This window comes from Alligator sinensis, unplaced genomic scaffold (genome assembly GCF_000455745.1).
Source record: "Alligator sinensis unplaced genomic scaffold, ASM45574v1 scaffold410_1, whole genome shotgun sequence".
Classification (NCBI taxonomy): Eukaryota; Metazoa; Chordata; order Crocodylia; family Alligatoridae; genus Alligator; species Alligator sinensis.
In genome coordinates, this window is record NW_005841972.1 from 1,323,168 (window position 1) to 1,350,417 (window position 27,250).

The 27,250-nt window shown below is 45.9% G+C and overlaps 1 protein-coding gene across 20 annotated transcripts in view; it reads left to right on the forward strand.

The window, feature by feature from the left end:
* The window catches only part of RHBDF1 (rhomboid 5 homolog 1), a 166,741-nt gene that overhangs the window by 77,758 nt on the left and 61,733 nt on the right, over positions 1 to 27,250 (forward strand). For 13 of the 20 annotated variants that reach the window (XM_025200639.1, XM_025200638.1, XM_025200633.1 and 10 more), the window contains 3 exons: positions 16,377 to 16,507; positions 21,528 to 21,632; positions 26,290 to 26,503. In XM_025200639.1, the coding sequence (XP_025056424.1) occupies positions 16,377 to 16,507; positions 21,528 to 21,632; positions 26,290 to 26,503 (450 nt within the window). Of the gene's footprint in view, positions 1 to 16,106; positions 16,239 to 16,376; positions 16,508 to 19,707; positions 21,633 to 21,725; positions 21,833 to 26,289; positions 26,504 to 27,250 lie in introns of those variants that run through there. The other 7 variants (XM_025200637.1, XM_025200628.1, XM_025200623.1 and 4 more) reach the window with 7 other exon arrangements.

Here is a 27,250-nt window from a genome sequence, read left to right on the forward strand (position 1 = left end):
CAGGGGGTAAGGCTTGCCCCTGGCCCCCTTTCGCCTGTCTGCCCCCACCACTTGCCCTCCTCTGCTGCCTCTGCCCCCTCTCTGTCTGCTCCCCTGCAGCCTGAGGTCTCTCTTCCCTCCCCCTACCCCTCTCCACTACTTACCTCTGCTCTGGCAGGCTCCATCCCTGCTGCAGCCTGGGGCATGGAGCATATGTTTGCTCCAGCCCTGTAGCAGTGGTGGTAGGAGCTCAGGCCAGGCCCCAAAGCTGGGACAGATCGGCCACACTGCCAATGCTGCTATGGAGCTGGAACAAAGGGCTGTGGTGGGAATGGAGCCTGCCAGACCAGGAGCAAGGATAGGCAGTGAGGCAGAAGACAGGGGGAAGGGGAAGACCTCAGGCTGCAGGGAGAGGAAGGCAGCAGGGGGGACAAGTGGTGGGGGTAAACAGGCAGCAGGGGTTTAGGTGTGAGGAGCAAAGGGCAAGCCCTACCACCTGCCCCATCACTGCCTTCCCTACCACCAGACCTCCCCCACCACCAGATTCCCCCCCCACACCTGCTCCTATCGTGTCGCCCCTCTGCCACTGCCTTCCCCACTGCAGAAGTGCGGGGAACAAACTTAACTAGATCCTATACCTGGAAAATCATAACAAATTTATACATTTTTCAGGTGTAGAATCTAATTATTGGGGAGGTATCTTAAATTTGGTAAATATAGTACCTGAAATATGTATATACTAATGTGAGAAACATGGGGAATAGGCAGGAAGAATTGGAGGCCCTCGTACAATCACATAATTACGATATGATTGGGATAACAGATGTGGTAGGATAGGTTGCATGACTAGAGTACTGTCATAGATGACTATTTAGGAAGGACAGGCAGGAGAGAAAAGGAGAAGATATTGCTATATACATAAAGGACTTTTATAAGTGTTTTGCAGTATGGTACGAAGTGGAAGATAAGCCAATAGAAATCCGATGGTAAATATCAGAAGGGTAAGCCACAGGAGTGACATCCGGGGGTGAACCAACAGAAATTTTGGGGGCTGATACCAATAGCTGATTTTTAAGGAGGCATATCGGCCGATACTGATCTTATTTTTGATACAGCTGCGTGCAGGTTGTAAGTCTGTTGTGGTGGATGGGGAGGGGGAGGGAAGGGGTGCTGGGGTGAGGGAGGGAGTAGGGCTGGGGCTGGGGCAGATGCTGCCCAGGGTGGGACAGGCACCGGATGGAGCTATGGTTTGTCCGGCCCCAGCCCGCAGATGCAACTCACCCCACCCCACCCCCCCCCCCGCAGATCTGGGGGCACATGTGCCCTCCCTCAGTGTGTGCAGTAGCAGGAGCCCCTGACCTGCAACTTGGAGCCACTGCCCTGTGCCCCCCAGATGAGCCACGGTTCTGTTGCACACCCCAGCACCTGCCCCTGCCCCACTCGTTCCTCACCATGGGGGGTATTGATCTGCCCCCCCACGCCCCTTCTTTCCCCCCTCCCCTTCCACCACAAAAGACTTACCAGCTACTCCAAGCTGCCAGGCTGTGCTCCTTGCTTTCTATGTGCTGCTCTGTGGCTGCATGTACACACGGGCATTTATTGGCCAAATTATTGGCCACATCAGGCCAATTCCCAATATAATCAAATGTTTCAAAAGTTTCCAAACGTTTTGAGTTTCAACGCTGGGCTTGCTTGCAGAAAAACAGAAACTAAGGAGAGGGAGGGGGAAGAGTGGGGAAGGACTGCTTTGATATTGACATGTGTAGCTGGCCAATGACTGTGATCCTTCCCTGAGGTTCCTTCCAATCCCAGTGCTCTTGGGGCGGGACACAAAAACAGCATAAAAAGCATTGTTTGAACTGAGCTTTCTCTGTGCCTTGGGCTAAGGAGAGGAAAGAATCAATGCAGACAATCAACTGCCCCAAGACAGACACAGTCAGTCCCACAAGCACCCATGTCACAAGTTTTGTCTGTCAGCAGCTAGGGGTCCAGGCCCCCAGGAACCCCCCTGCACTGATCTCCTCGACAGCTAACAGGCGTTGTGGCCGCAGCAGGGGCCACCGTCCCTGCAGCTTTCACCCTGCTGCGCCTTAACACACACACAGTCACACGTCACAAGTTTTGCTTGTCAGCAGCTTGAGGTGCAGTTTCCCAGAAACCCCTGCACCTATCTCCTTGAAACTTGGCAGGCTTTGTGGCCTCAGCAGGGACTACTATGCCTGCAGTTTTCACCCTGCTGTGCCTTCACACACACACACGTGATGTGAGTTTTGCTTGTCAGCAGCTTGAGGTGCAGTTTCCCAGAAACCCCAGCACCGATCTCCTTGGAACTTGACAGGCTTTGTGGCTGCAGCAGGGGCTACCTTCCCGGCTGTTTTTATTTGAATCCGGCAAGAAATGACAACGTTATAGGCAGTTTTGTGATTCCCCATTATAGCCTATGGGTGAAACGTCGGAACAGCATCGAAACAGTGAAAGAGTTTCGATGAAATGAAATGGAACAGTGGTTTTGAAACAGATCTCCTTGGAACTTGACAGGCTTTGTGGCTGCAGCAGGGGCTACCTTCCCGGCTGTTTTTATTTGAATCCGGCAAGAAATGACAACGTTATAGGCAGTTTTGTGATTCCCCATTATAGCCTATGGGTGAAACGTCGGAACAGCATCGAAACAGTGAAAGAGTTTCGATGAAATGAAATGGAACAGTGGTTTTGAAACAAAATGAAACTCGAAATGAAACACTGTCCCAGCAAAACAGCAAAATGAAATGGTACTGTTTCGCACAGCCCTAGAGGACAACACTTTTTTAAAAATAACTAATGTAAGTTTACAAATTGCAAGACCCAGTTCCCTTGGGGGACTTAAATTACCAAGACATTTACTGGGAGAGAAACACAGCAGTGCATAGGCAATCCAGGAAAGATAGGGAAGGAGACAAACAGCCTAGAGTAGTAGAAGAACTAGTTAAGGATTACTTGGAGAAGCTAGATACTTTCAAATCAGCAAAGCTGTATGGGAAACACCCTAAAGCAGTGTTTCCCAATCTTTTCCAGCCCAAGGCACACTTGCATTAGTAACAATTTTCTGCGGCACTCAACGCCCCCACCCAGCGCCTTATGAATATTTAAACAAAACTTACTTTCATCGTGAAATCTGGGCTTGTCTCAATGTACAGTCATGATCATGCAACTTGGAGCTCTTGCTACACTGATCTCAGACGCGCTCTTTGTTTTTGATGCAAGTCAGGCTTGAAAAATTTAACTCACACAGGTATGTTGTCGAAAATGGCAAGAAAACTGAGATCACAAGTTCTAAGAGTACTGAATATTCATTTGCAACTGTCAACCAGAATGGGTGTGTCCACACATCCAGGCATGTGCGCTTGCAGCAGCTCAAATAGAAGTGGTGCAAATTTGAGCCAGGGCTTTTTGCCTCAGCACACGTGCCCAGACATGCATTTTGGTGTGGGGCAAATTGTGCCACTTGGGGCAAAATAACCCTGCCTGGCTCCTCCTGGATCTGCAGCAGGGGCTGGCCCCAGCAGTATAAAAACCTGCCCTGGCAAGTAGCTCAGGGCTACTCACTCTCAGGAGCTTCTGGCGTGGTCAACCTCCTCCCAGCTCTGACCAAGTGGTCCCTGTACATAACCAGGAAGGGGACTGCGGGGTCGCATTTCTCTCACTCGTCCATGCACATTTCTGAGCAGAGCGCTAATGGGCAGCGTCCATTGGCTCATTGGATGCCTGTAAGGATGTACTGAATTTGATAAGTTGCTCTTGAGCCATTATTGAAATATTCTTAGTGCTTTCCCTTGCAGATGAAGTCCAAGGATCATGGATCCAGTCAAAATCTTCAGTGCAAACTGAAGGGAAATAAAAACTAAATTTCTCTTCAAGACGTCAAATGCTGTGAAATTACATTAGCTAAAACACTGCTAGTTGGATCTGCCCTATTTGCCAGGGGGAACATTTCTAATTTTCCTTTTGCTACATTTGCACATCAGAGAGCTAACATACCTATGCAGTTTATCAGTCCTGGAGATAAAGTTTTCATTTTTTCCTTGCATTTTCCTGTTCAGATCATTGAGGTGTTGGAATATATCACCCAGGTAGGCAAGTTTGCACACCATACTACATCAGCAATTAGGTCCACGTATGCAGATTGCTCCAAAGTAAAAAAGATTTTTACTTCCTCTCAGCTCATATGAATTTGACAGAAATTTTCTATGGGAAAGACAGCGTACTTACATGGGCAAAAGCAAACTCTGATGTTCTGCTCCCATATTCTCTCATAACAATGAGAAAAGGCAACTTTTCAAAGGCCGTGCTTTTGTTAAGTTCACTATTTTTATTGCTTCATCCAGTACCGAGGAGAGTTCTTTTGGCAATGTTTTGGCCACAAACATTTCCCAGGACAGGAAACAGTGGGTCACCAGCATGTTGGGGTTTTCATGCTTGACCTTGTTTAAAAACCCTTTCACTTTTCCAGTCATAGAGGCCATCCCATCTGTGCAGACACACTGCCAGTTTTTCCATTCCAGTTCTTCCTCTTCAAGATAGGCCATTGTCACCCTAAATATTTCCTCTCCAGTCATATTACCTGGTAGCTGTTTTCAAAATAAAAACATTTCTTTTATAGCATCTGTATCAATGTACCTAACATTAGCCAAGAGCTGAGCATGACCACTGATGTCTGTTGACTTGTTAAGCTGCAAAGCAAATTTTCCAGTTGGTTTTATTTTTTCTTAAACAACAGTTTCAATGTCAGCAGACATATCATCAATGTCGTGACTTATTATATTGTCTGAAAGGGGAACTTTGCGATTACATTGACTGCATCTCAGCCTAATATTTCTCTCACAGTCTATTAACATGCAGGTAAAATTAAATATTCTGCAATTATATGTTACTTTTTTTTGTCTTTACAACAAGCTCAGCAACCAAGTAGCTTGCCTCCAGCGCTTTATCAGACACTGTTACACTGTCTTTCATCATTTGTACATGTTTTTTACTTTGATTCTCCAAACGTTTGAAAAAAATCTTTATCTTTGTTGGCAAGAGAAAGGTGTTTGGTTGTTTCATAGTTTCATAGACATTAGGGCTGGAAGGGACCTCGGAAGATCATCGAGTCCAGCCCCCTGCCCAAAGGGCAGGAAGTCAGCCAGGTTTATAGGATCCCAGCAAGATGAGCATCCAGTTTGCTCTTGAAGGTGTTCAATGTAGGCACTTGAACCACCTCCTGTGGCAGGCTGTTCCAGACCTTGGGGGCTTGGACAGTAAAGAAATTCTTCCTTATGTCCAGCCTGAAACGGTCTTGTAGTAGTTTATGACCATTCGACCTAGTCGTCATCCCTTGGGGCGCTCTGGTGAACAAACGTTCCCCCAGATACTGGTGGTCACCCCTGATAAACTTGTAGGTGGCCATCAGATCACCCCTGAGCCTGCGCTTTTTCAGGCTAAAGAGCCCCAGGGCTCTCAGCCTGTCATCATAAGGTCTGCTTCCCTGACCTCTGATCATGCGCGTGGCTCTTCTCTGGACTCTCTCAAGCTTCTCCACATCCTTTTTGAATTGTGGAGCCCAAAACTGGACACAGTACTCCAGCTGCGGCCTCACTAAGGCCGAGTACAGGGGGCGAATGACGTCCCGGGATTTGCTTGAGAAGCATCTATGGATGCAAGCCAGTGTTTTGGTCACTTTCCTAGCTGCCGCATCGCTCTGCAGGCTCATGTTCATCTTGTGGTCAATGATGACCCCCAAGTCTCTTTCTTGCATAGTGCTAGCCAACATAGCGCTGCTGAGCCTATAAGGATGCTGCGGGTTTTTCTTCCCAAGGTGGAAAACCTTGCATTTATCGGCGTTGAACACCATCAGATTCTCGTCCTCCCACTTGCTGAGCCTGTCCAGGTCAGCCTGGATCACCCGCCTGTCTTCTGGTGTGGATGCTTTTCCCCAAAGTTTGGTATCATCAGCGAACTTGGCCAGTCCACTTCTGACTCCAGTGTCCACATCATTAATGAAGATGTTGAACAGTATGGGTCCAAGGACAGAGCCTTGGGGGACCCCACTGGTCACAGGACACCACGATGAGTGACTCCCATCAATTACTACCCTCTGGGTCCGACCCCGGAGCCAGTTTTCCAGCCAGTGGATCGTGGAGGACCCAAGGTGACAATTGGCCAGTTTCTCTAAGAGGTGATTATGGGAAACCAGGTCAAAGGCTTTTTTGAAATCAAGATATATGACATCAATCTCTTCTCCCTTGTCCAGGTGATAGGTCACCTGGTCGTAGAAGGAAATGAGATTGGTCAAGCAAGACCTACCCGCAACAAACCCATTGTTTGATCTTGTTTCAACTTACTTGGCACCATGGAATGGTTTGAAAGTTTCTCTCCACACATGAAGCATAGTGGAATAGGGCAAGTTAGTTCACCAGTAAATGAAAATCCATAATGCAAATAACTCTCACAATAGTGTCGGCTTACCCTTTTGACTTTCTTGTGGTCGTATTCAGCTTTGCCAGTGCAAGTAGATGTGGAGGCATCAGAATCTTGCCTTTTATCCATTTTCCCTTTCCTATTCAAAATTCACCACTGTAACCGAACGCTCTGCGACTACTCCGCTCAACACAGGTTTTTTTGACCATGTACAAAGTCATTAGAACATAGCATGATGTACTGTCTCACATCCATACACCAGAATAGCAACATGACACATACATTTTGGTTCCATTCACACAACTAATTTATATAAACGCTACATTTCATTTATTCATCTTTCTAAGCAGGGATAGGCAACCCCTGGCACATGTGTGAAGAAACTGTTTACAATTTTTTTTTTAAGTTGCTACTCTGGGCTCTCTGGAGCAGCCACAGCTCCCAATGCTATGGCAGGTACCAGGGGCAGAGTCAGGAGAGCACAGGCAGGGACACTGTCGGTGTTCTGTTGACCCTACCCCCTGTTCCCAGCCTGTGCCCTCCAGCCCAGCCTGGAGGGGAGTGGTGGATGGGCCAGCCCAAGGCTGAGGCAGACGGATGCCCTGTCCCACCTGGGCAGGGGTAGCACTGGGGTGCCTGGGGCTAGGTGCTCAGGGCAGGGTCTGGGCAACGCGAAGAAACGCAGGCACGGGGGGAAGGAACTTTGGGCAGGCTGGCCCCTTGGGAAGGCAGAGGCTGAGTGGGAGGCAGGTGGGTGGGGGTGCCCAGCAGCCCCTGAGGTGGGGCCTGTCCCGGGCAGCTTTGCAGGTATGGGACGCAGCCATCCTGCCTGTGAGGGGATGCCTGGCCAGGGCAGGACGCCAGGCTCAAGGGGCTCCTGGCTTATCCTCCTTGCATGCTGAGCACAGTGCGAGTTGGGCGGAGCCTGCCCGAGCCCTGGCCTTGCCCACCCACAGGTTCTGTCCAGGGGCTGGGGCCAAGGCAGGTACTGTGCAGGGCTATTATGTGGCAAGCTTCCAGCTGACTCGGTCCTGAACGCTGCCCGTGGTGGCTGTTCTCAAGGCCCAGGGGACTCCCACAGCCAGGCCCTTGCACTGGGGGTGGCTCCACCCAACTTGCACTGTGTGTAGGGAGGCCGAGCCCACAGCCAGGAGCTCCTCAAGCCGGGCATCTTGTCTCGGACGGGTGGCATCCCTTCACGGGCAGGGCGGCTGCACCCCATGCCTGTGGAGGTGCGTACTCCTGCCCGTTCACCCAAGCCTGCAGAGCCCCAGGGCAGCCCCATTTCCCACCCGGCCCCCACCTTTGCAAGGAGCCAACTGTGCTGGCCTGCCTGTGGCTCCTCCACTCTCTGCCTACTTCTCCCTGCGCTGCCCAGACCCTGCCTCGAGCTCCCAGCCCCAGTGCTCGGCACCCCGGTGCTGCCCCAACCCTGATGGGACAGGTGTTTGTCTGCCTGAGCCCTCCTTCCCAGCCCTGGGCCTGGGCTTCCCCTGCTCTGGGCCTGACTGCGCCGGCCCTGGTGGCTGCTGCTGGGGTATCGCTACCTCCCTCCGCTGGACACTACCTGGGACCAGCAGGCCCAAGCTGCAGCCAGTAGCAGTGGGAGATGTTGGTGGTAAGGGACACACCCTCGTTCTCTTTATCCTTTTTTTCTCCCCTTTTTCTCTCTCTTTCACCTTCTCTTTTCTGTCTTATCTCTTTCTCTTCTCTCTTTTTCTTTTTTCTCTTTTCGTCTTTTTTGCTCTTTTCTTTTTTCTTTCTCTTCTCTTTTTCTTTTTCCTTTCCCTCTTTTTTCTCTTTTCTTTTTCTCTTCTCTCTCATCACCTCCTGTCTTCTCTGCTTTTTTCTTTCTCCTTTTCAATATTTCTTCTTTTTTCTCTATTTTTTTTCTTTTTTCCCTCTTTTTCTCTTTTCTTTTTTCTTTCTCTCTGCTTGCTTTTCTTTATCTACCTATTTCTCTTTTTCTCTTCCTCCCTTCTCACCTTTTTTCTTTCTTGTTTCTCATTCTTCTCTCCTTTTTTTTTCTCTCTCTCCTCTCCTTTTTGTCCTGTCTGATTACAGCTTGCTTAATAAAAAAGGATACACAAGAATAAAGGTAGTATATTTAATTTTATTTATTGTCACCAGGTTTAGAATTTTTAGAAAACCTGGTATTTACCATAAAAAGCAACACGTATGATTATGAACTATATTAATATGCACCACCCTGGTTTTGTTTTTCTGGCATGCTGGCACTCCAGCACCTCATAAGGTAGACATTGTGGTTTTTTCAGCACTCCAGCCAAAACCATTGCCTACCTTGCTCTAAAGTATGACTTTTTTTTCAAAATTCCACAGGACACCTGTTCATTTCTGATGGCACACCAGTTGGGAAACACTAAAGTACTGAAAGAATTGGGTGAGGTAACTTCAGAATCATTGTCTGTCATCTTTGAGAGCTCATGGAAGTCAGGTGAAGCTCTGGATGACTGGAACTGGGCAAATATCATTTCCATCAAAATTTGGATTTACCAACTTGGATTTACCAATTTGATTTCATTCTATGACAAGGTGACAGGATCAGTGGATGAGTGGGAGGGCAGTGGATGGTGATAAACATTGACTTCAGCAAAGTGGGATGGGCAGGGGGCATGGTGCAGCCCAGCAGTGGCAGGCATGTGGCGTCGCACTGCTCCTGGGGAAGTGCAGCAGTGCGCAAAGCCCGTTGTGCAGCAGCAGCCACCTCTGCTCTGTGCATAGACTGGGGGGCCTGTGCCCCCTGGGCCTCCACTAGGGTGTGCACAGCGGCAGGAGCCTCTCCCCCTCAGCACCACTGGACAAGCCACCCAGGCTCCGATTGTCCCATGACCCAGCCTGGCCGTGGCCCCATTCACCCCCAGGCCCTACCCCCCTCCCTCTGTCACTGCCGGGGCCTTGATCTGCCCCTCCCCCTAATGGCTCTTTCCCCTCTCCCTGCTCCTTCCCCCACAGACTTAGCTATGGGGGGGAGGGGGAGGAGGGCCTGCATGTGCACTCAGCCCCCCACCCCCCAATAATTTTTTCTCCCTCTGCCTATGGCATACCCTAGGACCTTGTTAAGTACCCCTAGGGGTATGTGTACCCCTAGTTGACAACCACTGAGCTAAGGGAATACAGGCTAGATAAAAGAACTGTCGGATGGATTCATAATTGGTTGGGTCATTATGCTCAGCAAGTAATTATCAAGGAGTCAATGTCAAGTTGGATGGAAATATTAGAGTAGGTTTCCCCAGGGATCTGTCTTGAGTCCAGGCTATTTTAACATCTTCATTAACAATTTGGATGATAGGACTGAGTGCATGCTTAGCAAATTTGCAGATGACATCAAGTTAGATGGAGCTGCAGACACTCTGGAAGGCTAGGATACAAAAAGACCTAGATAAACTGGAGAAATGGTGTGCAATCAGTTAAATGAAATTAAGCAAGGACAAGTCCTGCATTTGGGATGCAATAATTGCATGAACAAATACCAACTGGAAAATAGTTTAGCTAAGCTGCAGTGCTGCAAAGAAGAACCTAGGAGACCTGTACCATAAACTGGATATAAGCCAACATTGTCCTTTTGTTGCAAAAAAAAATCAATTGCATACTAGGTTGTATTAATAGGAATGTAATTTGCAAATCAAGGGAAACGATTCTTCTGCTCTATTTAGTACTGGTAAGGTCTCACCTGGAGTACTGTATTTTTAAGAAAGCTATGGACAAATTAAGAATAGTGAAGAATGACAAAAATGATTAGAGGTCTGGAAAAAATTACTTTTAAGGAAAGGCTGAAAGAGCTAGGATTTTTTAGTTAGAAGAAGACAACACTGAGAAGGGATCTGATAACAATCTTCAAATACCTTAAGGGCAATGATATAGAGAATGATAAACTATTCTTTGTGGCCATCAGGGACAGGGCTAACAACAAAGGCCTCAAAGTGCTGCAGAGGAAATTTAGGTTTGAGATTAGGGAAAACTTTTTGACTAGGTGGGAGGAGGGAAGATAAGCATTGAAACAAGCTGCCTAGAGAGGTTGTGGAATCTCCATCCCTGGAAATTTTCAACAACAGGTTTTACAGACACTTGACTGGGCTGGTGTAGTCAGGGAAGAGCCTACCTTGGCCAGGGGACTGACCTAAGTGACTTCATGGGGTCCCTTACTGCCCTATGATCCTACACTATTGAAATCAAGGTTAGGGGGGTTACAATTTCCTAGTCACTCTTTTTCCCTTCCCTTTTTTAAGGATTTCACCAAAAGATTTGATATGGTGCCAAACTAGAAATTGTTAGGATTTGGATTTGTGCAAAAATACTAAAGTCAGTAAAGACCTGGCTAAAGAAGAATGGGGATACAGTTGTTTCTCAAGGATAAGATTTGAGAGTGATTTTATTTAATATTTTCCTTTCTTATCTTGATATGGAATTTAGGAATGCACTGCACTTTGCTTATAATGTTCAGAGCCATTTTGGATCAAAATACAGGAAGAACCAAATGACCTTGAGGACTGAAATAATAAAGAAAGGGATGACACACAACAGAAAAAATGTGAGATCATGGCCTCAGAGTATGTCTGTATTTACCTAGGGCTACTCCTAGGCCTGCCCTTTAGCCCAATCCCTTTCTACAACCATCCACATTTACAGCTCCCTGGCAGCAGTCTATCATGTTTCTGGAAGTTTTGTTGAGCATCAGAGCTTGAGACCCAGCTTCTCACTGCCACACAGTAGTCTCGGGCTTCTGCACAGTTAGCATCTCATGTAGATGCGGCCTTTAGGTGTAATAGGAGCCTAACCACTTTTAAATGGAGCATGGTAAAGTCATGAGCAGTTATATAATATGCTGATGGTGATAACAGGAGATTGGAGTTGATGACTCAGGATTTCATAGATTTCATAGACATTAGGGCTGGAGGGGACCGCAGAAGATCATTGAGTCCAGCCCCCTGCCCTAGGGGCAGGAGTCAGCTGGGGTCATAGGATCCCAACAAGAAAAACATCAAGTCTTCTCTTGAAGGCATTCAAAGTAGGTGCTTGAACCACCTCTGGCGGCAGGCCATTCCAGACCTTGGGGGCTCGGACAGTAAAGAAGTTCTTCCTTATGCCCAGCCTGAAACGGTCTTGCAGGAGTTTTTAACTGTTCGACCTTGTAATCCCTTGGGGCACTCTGGTGAACAAATGTTCCCCCGGGTCTTGGTGAACACCCCTTATAAACTTATAGGTGGCCATCAGGTCGCCCCTGAGCCCGTGCTTTTCCAGGCTGAAAAGTCCCATGGCTCTCAGCCTCTCGTCATAAGGTCTGTTTTCCTGACCTCTGATCATAGGCGTGGCTCTCCTCTGGACTCTCTCAAGCTTCTCCACATCCTTTTTGAACTGTGGAACCCAAAACTGGATGCAGTACTCCAGCTGCGGCCTCACCAAGGCCGAGTACAGGGGGAGAATGACATCCTGGGATTTGCTTGAGAAGCATCTATGGATGCAAGCCAGCATTTTGCTCACTTTACTGGCTGCAGCATCACATTGCAGGCTCATGTTCATCTTGTGGTCAGTCCTGACCCCCAAGTCCCTTTCATCCATAGTGCTAGCCAGCGTAGCACTGCCGAGCCTATAGACATGCTGGAGGTTTTTCCTCCCAAGGTGGAGAACCTTGCATTTTTTGGTGTTAAACACCATCAGATGCTCGTCCGCCCATTTCCTGAGCCTGTCAAGGTCAGCCTGGATTGCCCTCCTGTCCCCAGGTGTGGGTGCTATAACCCAAAGTTTGGTATCATCGGCAAACTTGGCCAGTCCGCTTCTGACTCCAATGTCCACATCATTAATGAAGAGGTTGAACAAAATAGCCCAAGGACAGAGCCTGGAGGGACCCCACTGGTCACAGGACACCGTGACAATTGACTTCCGTCAACCACCACCCTCTGGGTCCAACCACGGAGCCAATTCCTCAGCCAGAGGATCATGATGGACTCGAGGCCGCAGTTGGCCAGTTTTGCCAAAAGGTGATCATGGGATACCAGATTGAAGGCTTTTTAAAGTTGAGATATATGACATCAATCTCTTCCCCTTTTTCCAGATGATAGGGCACCTGGTCGTAAAAGGAAATGAGATTGGTCAAGCACGACCTACCCGCAACAAACCCATGCTGGCTGTCCCTCAGGGTGTTGCCATCGGTCAGTCCATTAAGAATGGCCTCCTTGATGATTTTTTCTAAGACCTTCCCCAGGATAGAGGTCAGGCTGATAGGCCTATAGTTTGCCGGATCCACTTTCCTCCCTTTCTTGAAGATAGGCACCACATTGGCCTTCTTCCAATCATCGGGTACTTCACCAGAGGTCTTCTCCAATCTTATGTCCCATATTTCTCTGACCATGTGGACAAACTAATGGCTGAATCCTATTACACTTTACATGCCTATGTAGTTGCATGACTGCAATTTTTAGCAATTCAGTTAGCAATTCAGCTCAGGACATAAAAGTGTGCACAAGCATCCTGAGCATGCTCACTAGAGTTGCACTCTATAGCAACATATGCTTGTCCAGTTGTGCAGATAAGGCCCAATAAATCCTGTAGCTGGGTTAAAATCCATGATGACTGGGAGAGTAGAACCCTCCAACCTTTTAGCCTAATAGTCTAGTTAGTAGTTAGGGCAATTGCTTAAGCAGTTGAGAGACCCAGCTTCTAGGTACCGCTCATCCAGGGAGGTCTGAACTTCTATCTCCTGCTTTCTAAAAAAGTTACTTTAACTACCAAGTCACAGGTTAGGCATTTGCCAGACTCCTCCTCAGCCCTCCTTAAATTTGGCCCACTCAGCAGCCAAAAGAGGGAGATATGTGGACCAGTGGGTGTGTGACTCACTGAGATAGATACTGCTCTAGATGGAAGGGATTAGTGGGCACATCTACACGAGATGCTTCAAGTGCAGTAGACTAATTCTACTGCACATTAAAATTGCAGGTAAAACCCATGCTAATGCACAGTTGATTTAATCTACTGTGCATTAATGTCACGAAAAGTAGCTTGTGCTAATGCGCAGTAGAGCTAATTATGGTGCATTTAGTTGTTACCTGTCATTACAGGTACTAAACTTAATGCACCATAATTACAGTGCATTAATGAATGTGTAGACGTTCCCACTGAGGTTTAGCCTGGCCCCTTGCTCTTAATGGAGTACAAACTTCCCCACTTCTTTTATCCAATGGATATTAAATACAAGATATAGTGGGTTAGTTTCAAGAAAAGGGCTGGAGAAAAGTTTTGAAAATGTCTAACCTGTGGCCTGGTAGTTAAAGTAGTGTGCTAAGAAGCAAGAGATATACTTTCAAATCCTCTCTGGGTGGAGAGTACCTAGAACTGGGGTCTCCTCCTCTGGAAAAGTCCCTAACCGCTAGGCTATTGGATTCACAGATGAGAATTTCTCCTCCATTTTGCTTCCAGCAGGTACATACACAGGGGGTGCATCTACATGAGACACTACTGCACAGTGATTACTGCACATTTATTTCATACTTGCATAAACAAGTACTAAATAAATATGCAGTAACCAGAGTTACTGTGCAGTAGTGCTGGCAAATATTTTTTAAGTGATGCTACTGTGCAGTAGTGTATTAGCACTGTTAGTGCCGTAATGTACTACTGTACTATATTATTCAGCTACTGTGCAGTCAGCGTCTCATGTAGACACGCTCAGGATGATTCTTTTTTTGCCACACGGCAAATAGAATCCAAAACTGTACAAGATGCCAAGAACTTTAATTATGTGGCTTCATACATGGCATTTTGGTGCATAAAGACATAGGATTCTGCCCTAAATATTTACCCTTGTGTAATCAGCATTAAACCAAACTAACTTCATGCAGACTAGTGGAGTCTAAAAGAATCAGGAATAACATTTCACTGTTGAGGTACACTGGTTTACACTTCATTTGTCCACTTCCACCGTTGTCAGTGGCAGTTCCTCGATACAAGGATAACAGTCTTCCAGTAGAAAAGGAAGTTATTGGTGTGTCTAGAGATGAGTGAAGGGGCTGTAATAGGGACTGAAGGGGGATGCACTTTCCAGCCCAGGACAACCACACATTTCTCCATTTTTGATCCCAGTTTAATTTACGTTGGTACACAAAGCTTATGTAAATATGGGCACATATGAACAAACATACAAAAAGCGAATGTAGAAAGCATGCTTTAAAAATACCGTGACAGTTATAAACAGACAGCGAATTTCCTGTCAAGAATGATGGATGAATTTTGAATAACAAAAACAAATGGATAGATTTTACTTTTTATATTTATTAAATAAATTAAATATGTGTAAATATACATTTACCACCTCTGAGGAGCAGGAGGGGTGGGACGAGGCCAGCGGCACTGGCCTCATCCCCCGCTCTGTCCCCTCTGTCACGGTGGCGCTCCACCGTACTGCCGCCTCTTGTCCATAACGCTCTTGGAGCACTTTGATTGGTTGTTTCAGTAACCAATCAGAATGCTCCAAGAGCATTACAGATGTACAGACAGACAGATTAAGCCCTTTATTATATTAGAATTGGGTTCATCACAGTGTCTTATCTCAAGATCCAGTCGCTGGAAACTGAAACATGACAAATTCAGACAAGTAGACAGATGCTTATGTTTAACAGTGAAGGTAACTAGACACTGGACTAGTTAGCTAAAGATTTGATGGATCCTCTCACTTGAAGCCTTTAAGTTAAAACGGAATGTTCTAAAAGACATGTTTTAGCCCAGTCAGAAATTATGGTCTTGAAGAAGGAATTACTGTGTGAAAATAAATGGCCTGTATAATGCAGTCTTACAGATCATAATGGTGCCTTCTGGCCTCACAGTTTGAGTATCTGTGGAACAAAAATAGATTGAAAAAAATCACTAGACATATAAAGCACTGATTTTCAGCCAGGGTATCTGTGTGTCATGGCACCTGGTGTTGCTGCAGGATGCCATGCAATGCCTAGCACTGTTAGGTGTGCAAACATGATTCACAAGATAAACCCAGAATTTTCAAATAGGAATCCATAGTGTTAAAAACACTCTGATCTGTTGTGGTCTTTTTGAGTTCTTGTTCTCTCATTTTTTGCAGTTAAAACTCAAGTGAAAACTAAGAGCAGACGTTTTCTGAGGGGTGCCTTGTATCTAAAAAGGTTGAGAGTGACTGATGTAGACATTTTGAGTATCTGCAGCAGCCTTGCTTTACAAAGATTGACTTTTGCCAGAGAAATGTGATTACTGCTCAAATTTTAACATCAGGAAATTAGAGAAGTAGATGAAGTAGTGCATATCTGAATTTAAGATGTGCATTTGATTAAATATATGATACAGCGCCTTACACAAACTGGGTGAAAACTTCATCCAAACTAGCCCAGGTGGGTGAGCTATTCTATAGATTGTAAAGTGACTGATGGCTTGTCAAAAAAGAGACTTGCTCAATTGTAGAGTACCATTGGTTGTGTGCATTGATGAGGGCAAGACTTTTTGCTTTTATCATTACATTCTACCCCTTCCGCTCTGCCTGAGTTCTCAGCCACCTCCCACATTCACTTTACAAGAGGCTTATTCATCTGTGACCTGATTTCCTGCTCTTCACTGGATTGTTTGCAGTTACAAGTTATCACTCAGCCTTTTCTCTCCATTTGTTGAATTTTCCTTGTGTATAATAATGATGGCAACGTCCTTTTCATTTGTGTAAATAGTGCTCTGTTCTGGGCTCTGAAGAGCTATGAATGTGCGTATGTGCAGGGAGAAGGGCCCTGAACAAGGGGGGGGGCACAGCTTCTTCAGCACATGGCAAAGGCCAGAATGGCACAGCCTGATGCAAGAGCAAGGTAATCCCTGAAACAGACAGCTCTTAGCTACGGAAGCTTCCTTACTTCTGGGTTCATTATGTTTCCTGCCTCAGCTTGTCTTGCTAGGGAATGAACATGGAGCAGGAGTCTTAACCCAATTTCCACTTTGCTTTACAGCAAATTAAACGCCAAGTCTTTCTGAGAAGTGTTAGCATGCCTGTTGAGAATACTCGGATCCCCTCTCTGCCAAATGAGGTGAGGAAGCCAATGCTACAACGACAAACATCAATCACCCAAACCATCAGAAGGTAAGGCAGGAGGCACTGTACACAGACACTTTTTTAACCTGGAAAGAGTAGTCCTTGGGATTCTAGTGACAGTCCTTCTGGCTTTGCTTTCATTCTCTGGAGAGATGCAATGAATTATTTCCTCAAAATTCTGGATAGTGAAATCCAATGGGTAATTCCAACAGCAAAGAATACTTTACTTGGAAGCAATACCAGACCATTAAAAGCACACTCGTGTTGCTGCATTATGCTTTCCTTGTATTAGAAAGCCCCTGTAATGATTTTACTGTACTATATGGCTGCACATTGGAAATGTGCTTGAAATCATCCCAGGTGGGACAGGGCCATTGTCTTTGGACTGCTGACAGTAAAGCAGAATGTACCAGCCAATGAACTTGCATTGTCCTGCACACCAGGCCCAGTCCCTCCCAAAACTTGTTCTGGGGCCAGTACTTCTGCCCTGTCTCATGGCTATCTGCCCTTTCCATTGCCTGCTCCCGTACTTGCCATTTTGTAAGAATCAATAACAAAAAATTGTCTTCCTCTCTGAGATTGTTCTGCAGTTGGAAGCAGCCACACTGCCTCCTGTGAGAGTGGAGGTATGGATAAGAGCTAGACATCGAAGGAATACTTCAATGGCAATGCTCCTGTGGCTATTCATAGGCTCCTTCCAACAAGCATAAGTGCATAAGTAGGTCGTTGGGATGAAGGCTGCAAAAACCTGCACATTTAATAGTCTTTGGTCAGGGAACCAAGCCTTTGTCACTACGTGACCCAAATGCATAGAAGGAGCTGGATCTTGCAAAATGAGACCAATTCCATTATTTTAGTAAAAATCAAACTAACCCTAAATTTACAGTTAGGACAAAATTCTGTGTTGTGCTGGGAGAGCCCCACTCATGCAAACTTCTAATCATTTTTTTCTGCAGCCTGTTAATTTTGAACAATTTTCTGGCTTGATACTTTTTCAGCTTGATTTTGTCCAGAAGGGGATAGATTTCTAGAAAGTTTCAGCAAATTTCCTGGATCCATTCCTATTACTAGCAAGTTAAACCATGTATGTACTTCTTGCTTTGTGCAGACAGCCTGACCTTACCTTTCTGAAAAGTAGAGCTGGCTGATAGCTGCACAGCAATCTTCATACGTTTGGCATATGCATTGGATGGAAAGAGGATGTTTGAAAATAGCAGTTGTGGGGGGCAACATAGGGCAAGTCATTAAGGAGAGCCACTCTGCAGCTGGGCAAATGTTTACTTTCTTAGTGATTAATTTGTGACATTTAAGACTGTTAGTATCTAGATCAGGGATCGGCAACCCCTGGCACATGTGCCAGACCATGGCACATGAAAGCATTTTGCTTGGTACATGAGCTTCAGAGTAGATGGTGGGGAAGGGGTCAGGGCTGCATTGCCATACAAGGATCAAGCCCCTCACAGCTCCCCCGCCATCTGCCCAGAGGCACATTTGCACCTGCCACCAACAATAAGCCTGGCTCTTCATGGACCATAGCGCAAATGCTTGCAGCCTCCCCGCTGCCTGCTGCAAACAGCTCGGGCTCCATCACAGTAGGCAGGGGCCTGCCCAGAGCCCAGGCCAGCTATGGCCGGTGACCAGGAGGCTGCAAGTCGCTGCACTGAGGTCTGTGGGGCCCTGGCCTGGCTTGTTGATGGGAGTGGGTACATGCACACCTAGGGCAGACAGTGGGGGAGCTATGAGGGGCTTGATCCTTGTTGTGGCAATGCAGCCCCCCTGCCTGTTCCCTGCTGACTGCCCTGAGGTGTGCATGCACCCACTGCTAGGAACAAGCCTGTCGGGGGCTCTGTAGACCTCGGTGCAGTGGCTTCCAGCCTCCTGACCACCTGCCTCAGCCAGCCTGGGTTCTGGGCAGGCCCCTGCTACCTGCCATGGAACCTAGGCTGCTTGCAGCAGGGAACTGAGCTTCTGCTTCCCAAAGTGGTCTTTGACTACAAGTTAAACTAATTGGCAGAAATGACACTTTCACTCTGCATTTGGGATGATATCCAGTATCTCCCTGGTTTGAGTTTCTATTCCCTTTAACCTTGCACCAGCTGGGATCAGGGCTTCAATGTTGATGAACAATGAATACATTTGAATTCTCCTCAGCCAGTGACATTGTGACAGGAGTCCCTTTTACATACACCATGAATGCAGGGTTCCATTGGCTCTAAGGTTGTCACTCCCCAGTTATGTAAAAGGAGACTCAGAATCATAGTACTGTTTTCTCTGTCTCCCAAATTTCCCCACTTGACCCCTAAAGCACCCACGGGGATGAACTCTTCCCTTTGGATCTCCCCTTGGTGCCTGCTATATGTGGGAATGGGAAAGCGTTGATGACTGGAGCATTGATTGCTTATGGGGTGCATGCTGAGATATCTCTGTGGAGGAGAGGCTTCTAAGCCAGGCAGAAATGCCATTCCACAACTTGTGCAAGAGACTTGGGTTCACGGTGATGTCTGAGGGAAGGCCTGAGGAAAAAAGTGGCAGATGAAGATGGGAAGAGAAGTGGCTAAGGCAGACTAGTGCTTCAGAAATTTTGTATCTCTGCAGTGCATAGAGCTCATACATTTCGATCACTAAGTGAGGAAGGCACAGGCTCCCTTTCCCTTGTTCCTGCATTAGTAGCATTGAGGGACTGAATCTTCCCCCCTTGTGATACTCAGGATGGAACATCTTCTGAGGCTGTGTAGGAAGTGCGTGCTCTTGCTGAAGGCCTTCCCAGGCTAGCTCTCTCATGCTCTTCCTGGCAACAGAGGTGCATAGAACAGTTTCACCTGTGCTGCATGCCTCTGTTTCTGAGACAGTGAGCAAGGTTGGACTGGAAAAGGCTGTATCAAGAGCAGACATTTCTGCCTGCTTTATGTTTACCAGTGGATCTAGAATTTTGAAAAGGGCGGGCATGCAGGGAGTGCATATAGTGTGATATATCATCATATATAACACAGCACATTTTTCTCCAATTAAAAAAGAAGCTAGAGGATTTACTGATATGTTATGGGCCTGGGACTATATTATTGATTTTGAGATAAAAGCAAAAAGAAATGTAACCTTGTTGGAATGTGCATTAATTTGCTACACAACATATTGTGTATAAAAACACAAACAACTTGGCCAGGATGTTGTTTCATTAGTCCTGTAGTGATTAAAATAAAAAAACTTTTATTTCAGATTCATAAAACAAAACCTAGCTTTCTTGAGCATCTTGAGAGTACATCCAGTGCCTCACTGAAAGTTATTTCCACACCTGAGTTAATGTTTATCCAAGTTAACATTTCCACACCTGAGTTGTTATTTTTAGCTAGAGTTAAAATAGTGTGCAGAACTGTGATGTAGAAGCTATATTACCAGGTACAGATAACAAAAATCAGAACTGCAGAAGAAAGGATAGCTTGATCAGTGGAGCATGAAGACCATTACAAAGGAGAGAGGGTCATTAACATATGTGGAACGAAGATTTTTGAAAGAATGCGAAGCCAGGAAGTCAATGGATTCCCTCAGAACTGCCTGAATAGATATGCTACTGCCACTGCAATCCAGTTTATTTTGAACTGTAGGTGGACCAGAATTAAAAGGAGGATGCAACTGCACCACTGGATCCACCCCTGCAGGTAGAAGTGCACGTTCATTTCACAGCCCTTCCCAGTCTGGCTGTGCACAAGGTGCATGGGGCAGATCCACCTGGTCCCTGTGGCAGTGCCCACACTGTGGCACACCTGAGAGGGTCTCAGGGTGCTGGGGTACCCCAACTGAGAACTACTGGTCTACTGTATGGGACAGACATGCCCAGTACTGGCTCTTCAACTGGCAGATTGACAGATCCCAAGTCCTGCCCTTCTGGAAAATGTTGTGCTGGTAGACCAACTCTGGGTTTTCATTAATATTTCTGCTACTCATTTTTCACGAATTATTATTTTACAGCCCCTCTTCCTGAAAATACAGAGGGACAGCCTGTTCTAAAAGTTCTAGTCACTTTTTTGTCAATTGTAAGTACTTCTGAAAATGTTCTGCCTGCCTCTATCATGTAATTTCCAACATGTTGCAATGAGATGGTGGGACTACTCAACAGAGGCTTGTGTGCAGCACAGAGAATTTCTAGGGGCATGGATTTTCTTCATTTATTCCCCTTCTGAAGACGGACTTTGATCACCCAGCATGTAGATATTCCTGCAGAACACTAAGGAAAGATGTGAAGGAGGAGAAGGCAAATGTCTGGTGAACCATTTTGGCTTGTGCATTCCCTGAGCAGCACAGGGCTTAGGGTCACAGTGTGGTTACCAACCAGGGCAAAGAATGGTTTGATGAAAGGAAATCAGATAAGTAGAAAAGAGCAGAGGCAAACTCTGAAGTGGAGGAATAAAAAGCTAAATTTGATATACTGGGGAAGGCGATTTGGAAGAGAGGTAAGTGTAGTGATGCTGAAAAGGAAGAGCAGCAGAATTCTCTCCCATAGTTTAGATTTCAGTATAGAGAGAGAATGAGGGAGGACTCAGAGGTCTGCTGCCTGTGTTACAGTTTTACTGATGGGGAGGAGGGTGAAATAGAGAGTGGGCAGAGATGGGTAACGAAATTAGGAGTCTTAGCCATGTTGAGTTTGAGTTGATGACATGCCAGGTACATTTAATTCAGCCTCATGACTTCTCCCTCTGTCCTCATGGGGTCAGTCAGTTGCATCCACATTTACAGAGGAAGAAACAGAGTCATGGACAGATCAAATCCAAAACCAGGAAGTTAATCTATAGCTAGGCACTTAAATAAGACATGATTTATGGATGTCTTCTTGATATATAGTCCTGTCTAGTGTCAGTGGGAGCCACAGGGAAATCTGGTCACAAATGTGAATATGTAAGAGGGTTTCTGCAGCCTAACAAACTTAGAAATGCTAGTACTTCTTCCCAAGGGCCAAATGCAAGTTACCAGCAGCAGAGGGGTTCTTGTATTGCAGCCACAGGCTTTTCCTTGAGGCTATGTTTTTTCTCTCCCTAGCCTGGGAGACTGCCTCCCTTCAGCTGTGTTTTCTTTGCAGCAGACAGGTGCGGTTTCAGAGGATTCAAACTCTGCCCATTCATGGGCATCGGGCAGGCAGAAGGCCTCTGAGAAATCGGCAGTCATTGCCCAGATCGTTCTTCAGGTACCAGTAGCATTCAGTGTGAAGCCCACCCAATGCATGTGTGTGCAAGGGCTGCTGTGAATTGTGCACGGATGCTAGCCTTGCCACGCACTGTGCCACCTTCCACAAAGAGCCTGGAGCTGGGCAGGATGCTGACAAGTGCTCAACATGGGGGATTGTAATATGAACATCTAACAGAAGAAGATGGTCATGCTTATTAAGTATGTCAGCAATTATAAATAGCATGATATTAACTAATGAGTCATTGGTCTGCCTGCCTCTCTCTCTTTTCCCTCCCTCCTATCAGCCTCCTGGCTACCTCCACAACAGGAATGTCTCCCACAGGAACTGCCAAGTGCTACAATGTTCCAAGTACACAGTACATTTCTTTAGCCTGCCTTAACAATTCTGTTATGCAGTATGACCATGAAAAGTCCCAAAAAGTTCTCATGGAGTACAAGGGGAAAGAGGATAAGCCATATGGAAGTGATACCATTTACTTCCCATAAGGTGCTCAGGTACTATGGTGAATAGAACAGGATATCTACCTGTTCCATCCCAACATCAGAGCTATTACTTTACTCAAAAAATGCTTTCTTTTACAAGAGTTTGCCACAGCTCCTCAGCATTAAGGAGGTCTGTCTCTCCTCAGTGCCAGGACACATCTTATACTAATACCAATGGATTTTATTCTCCACTTTTTGCTGTGTGATAGACCACTAGAATTACATTGTTTGATTCCATCACAATTTATCAATAGGAGGAGTAGGCCAAAAAAACTGAACAGGTTTTAAGATGGAGTTTGATATATTTATGAATTAGACTCTGGTGTGGTACATGCGATAGCAGGGCCTTGACAGGATGGCCCAGCAGGTCTGTTACAGTCCTATGTCCTGTGTTACTGTGCTAGGCCATAGCCTCATACCAGAAGTAATGTACACCTGGTATCTGAGCCCCATAACAGGATTAAGATATGATTCATTTTCACTACTTGTGCCAGTGCATCATGGAATCCTTGCAAGAAGTGATGATGTTCCTGAGATTGAGGTAGTGCTGTGTGGCTTCCATGGCTATGTAGATGACATTTGATTCAATTTAGGATTTTCTGACTGCCATGGTGAGCATGGGGATGTCTTAGGTTCCAGCTGGATGAATTCATGCAACTGACCCACCCAGCTCTGGATTTGGTGTTTGCTCTAGGGTTAGGAGTTGGGAGGGTGGAAATTTTGCCTTTGTAGTGGAACCTTCATAGCCATAATTCAAACCTGCTCTGGTTGATAAGTGGGGTCTCACACCTGCAGGTGACCCTCACCATTCGCGGGGGATATGTTCTTGTGATCCCCATGAATGGCAAAATCCGTGAATAAGGCACCGTGTTTATGAATGCAGTCTACGTTCATGAACACAGTGCCCCCGGCAGCTGGGTGGGGGGGCATGGCTCCAGTGGCAGCGGTGGGAGCACGGCAGTGGGAGCCTGGTGGTGGGAGCACGGCAGCAGCAAGCACAGAGCTCCTCCTGTAAGTGTATAAAGTGTATTTAAAATGCAGGTTTGGCATTCGCAAATATTTGAAACTGCGAATGCCAAACCCATGAATAGCAAGGGTTTTCTGTACATCAAGGGGAGTCCTCTCTTGGAGATCATCCTCCAAAGCTCATGAAAGGTTTTTACTAGATAATTTGATTATGGGACTCTGCCTATAAACAGCTGTCATTTTTGTTTTGGCATCTGCTGTGCCAGGTTGTGTCCTAGACCAGCTGATGTGTCCCAGGATGTATCCCAAACCTCAGGGTCAGGCCCCTGCTGCTTGAAAATTGGCTCTTTGAATCCCCCTTAGGGGATTTCTGGTGCTCATGTGTCACATTCCTCTGTCCTGACTCAGGGTGTATGTCTGCAAGCATGGAGGAAGAAAATCTCCATGGAGGTCTTCACTTCTTGCAGACTACACCATGACCTAGGGCATGGCAGCATGAAATGCATGCCCTGGGAAACCCCCTGTAGGGGGACAAGTACAAAGGAGGGAGCTCTCAAAGGGGTTCCACACTACATGCTTGCAGAATGCACCCTGACTGCATGCCTCAAGAATCTCCCTTCAGGGTGATTTCTTGGGTGCACAGGATTTAGGCCCCCGAAGTCCTGGGAGCATGTTTTCTGAGCAGTGGGAGAGCATGGGTAACTCTGGGCTGCCTGTGTTTTCTCTCCATAAAACATAGCTGCCACAAAAAAGAGGCACAAATGTATGCCATCTATTGTCACTGCCACAATGTGGGACATTTGTAGCATGACAAGTGGCATGGACATCTATTTGCTTGGCCTTTGTGTAACCCTAAAAAAATTGTGGCATCACAAAGGCGAAGTATGTTCCCTTCTCTCAGTAAAGGGGCCAGATAGTAGGGCCATGTGAAGCTTCGGTCGCTGATTCAATTAGGAGGAGATCGGCACAATTTGATAGCGAATCTGAATCAAATCAGGAGACCCATTAATATCTCCAAATTGAATCGGAAGCCTCTGATTCGATTCAGAGAGATTTGGAGAGATTTGATGATTTGGGCATAGACACAGCTTTATATGTTTTTTCTACATACCTCAAGGTACCAGGTGGGTTGTGAACACTGAGATGGTGGGACGGATGGAGCGTCCCATGGGAGTGCAGGGGGGTCCCCAGTGCGCTCAGTTGTCGACCCAGAAGTGGACCAGAAGCCCTTCCGGTCCACTTCTGGGTCCACCACGGAGTGGACAGGGGACCCCTCCTCCTTCCCCCTGGCTCAGTAACTGGTGCCTCCTGGGTTTGGGGGGGACATCCAGGGTCCCCCTGTGGCTGATTGCTGAGCTGGGGAGACGCAGCGGGGAGTCCCCCGCATGCTCATTGTCAGACCCAAAAGTGGATCAGAAGTACTTCTGGTTCACTTCCAGGTCTGCCACCGAGCACATGGGGGGCCCCCCTGTGCTTCTGCGGGACGCTCCATCCACCCCACCATCTCAGCATTCACGAGACGCACCTGTTACTCTGAGGTACATAGAAAAAACATATAAAGCTGTGTCTATGGCCGAATTGCTGATTCTCTGAATCAGAATCAAATCTTCAGATTCGGATTCAGCTGAATCAAATCAGGACAGTGATCCAAATCAGCTAATCGAATCACTGTCCCTCGAATCAGGCTGAATCCGAATTGAATATGGCCCGCTTTGCACATCCTTACCGGGTATGTAGGCTTTCCTCTCGCTGGTCACTCTGGTACACAAATGTCAAATGACAAATGAAATGGTATGGCAGGTGTCTACAGCACTATCAACAGAACTGCAGAGAACAATTTCACAAAATGCTATAAAGATTGTTTGACATCTTATGTTGAGGCTGTGCATGAGGCCTTATTCTGTATTGCCTCTGCATCTGCTGATCACCAGTGGGTGTGGAGATTTGTGTCATGCAACAGAGAGTTAGGTGACAGATCCTTTGTCTTCTCTTTACTGTCAGTCAAATCTTAGGCAGCACTTAATTCTGGTTGTTTCAGCTTGAATGCTACTGTTAGTTGTTCAGATTCAGAATGGACTACTCACGTCTGAAGGAAGAGAACAGTATCCTAAGGGGACAACTGCAATGCTTTCTTTCTCTTAAAATTTGGCCTCTGTAGCTCACTGAGGTGCTGGAAGAATTAGAAGTTTTGGCTACTCAGGCAAGCTAAGATCCATGATAAAGACCATTATTGATGGAATTTGTCTGTCAATAATGGAGATGATGCTGGTATTGGAGTACAGTTCACAGCGTGAGGTCTGTTTGGATAAATAAATGACAGAGGCAGGATAGGTGTTTTCAAACTCTTTTATCGGAAGTGCAGCAGATGTAGAATTAGGTATTTCCTCCCATTCTTTTGTCACTTCAAGGTTGACTGTGTGTTGCAATGTGGTCATGTGGGGCTACATCTGAAGCCCCATGTGCCAGTTTGGAAACTGGAGCCAGTGCTAAAGGTAGCTGTTTGCTTGGGGAATTGAATACTTTATGATAACACATGGCACCAGGGCTCTTTAATCTGCCCTAGCTGCCAGTTAGCATCCAGATTAACTCTGAGAAGTTGATTTTAACTTGTAAAACCCAAGTGGCCTATATGTGAATCACCTCTCTTAGACTGTACTGCTGGAATAGAAGTACTGGTGTTGAAACCATTATGGGATAACAGTGTTTAGGAGAACTAAACAAAGGAATATGGCCCATCACTGGGAATTAAGGCTGGCCAAAGAATGACAATGTTTTCTTTGAAATTTTTATGAAGAAACAAAAAATCTTCTATTGTATTATTTTTTTCTGCTAATTTTTTTCAGTTTTTGGAGGGGAGTAAAACCAAAAAAAATTCTTTTTCTGACTCTACTTCCCCATTTTTCGTTTTTTTCTATCAGAAAAAAAAACCTAGAAAAACAACACAAAATTTTACCAAGTGGAAATTTTCTGTAAAATTTTATTTTGGTTGAAAAGACTCCTCTGTTACAGTATTTTACTGAACCTTTTTGTCCAACTTTCATTAAAGCCAGACTGAAAATACCCTTTGGTATGTACTGTAGGGAAGAATCCTGCTTGGTCTCAGTGTTTGGGGTGACCTAGAGTTGGTCTAATTGGGATTTTCTCTCTCTAATTTGTATGATTCATGCAAACCCAAACCTTCCCTGTGCTTTGTTTGTGTCTTTTAGGGGCACAGCAGACTGGTTTGGGGTAAGCAAAGATAGTGATGCCACTCAAAAATGGCAAAGGAAAAGTCTTCGCCACTGCAGCCTGCGATATGGGAAGCTGAAACCTCAAGTCATCCGGGAAATGGATCTGCCCAGTCAGGATAATATCTCCCTGACCAGCACAGAGACCCCTCCTCCTCTCTATGTTGGACCATGTCAACTTGGCATGCAGAAGGCAAGTCCTGTATGACAGCAGCCAGTGCCAATGCATGCAGCTTATTACCTTTCACATTATATGCAAAGAAAAATTTGTCTTTTTTTTCTCGCTGATGGATACTAAGCCCACTTTTGGATCCATGCTTCCTGAGTACTTCATATGGCTGTTTATAAGGCAGTAAAGAGATCAAGCATAGAAAAATTATTGGAATATTTAAGGGGAAAATGTGTTCTCTTTAAAAGGGCATGTCTCTAAAATATCTACACAATATGCTCAACCGTGCATTGGCATATGCACTTGCACATGCTTACTAAGCAGTAAACCCCCCTAATCCCAAGTAAATTTGCTACCTGCAAATGCAAGTAGCAAATTTACTCGAGATTAGTAACAGTGTGTCTCTAGTGGGTTATGGAATAGAGAAAGGTCCCACACAATTTACTGATTCGTTTGGTGCACTGGTTGGGGAAATTTTTAGCTACTTGCACGATTTCACAATGATTGCACACTTAATTCATACAACACAATTTTATTTTAAAATTCTTTGCTACGCATATAACACTGCTTAGCTTTAAAAAATACCACAAACATTAAGAACACAATAACTACATATATCAGAAACAATGCTTCAAATGCACTTCCTTCCCAAACAATGCTATAAGAATTAGTATTACAAAAACAACTACAATTACAACTAAAAGTTAAATTTGAGTCAATACTATTATTTTCATAATATACTTACAGTCCTAGAATTCTGAGAAGCCAAAC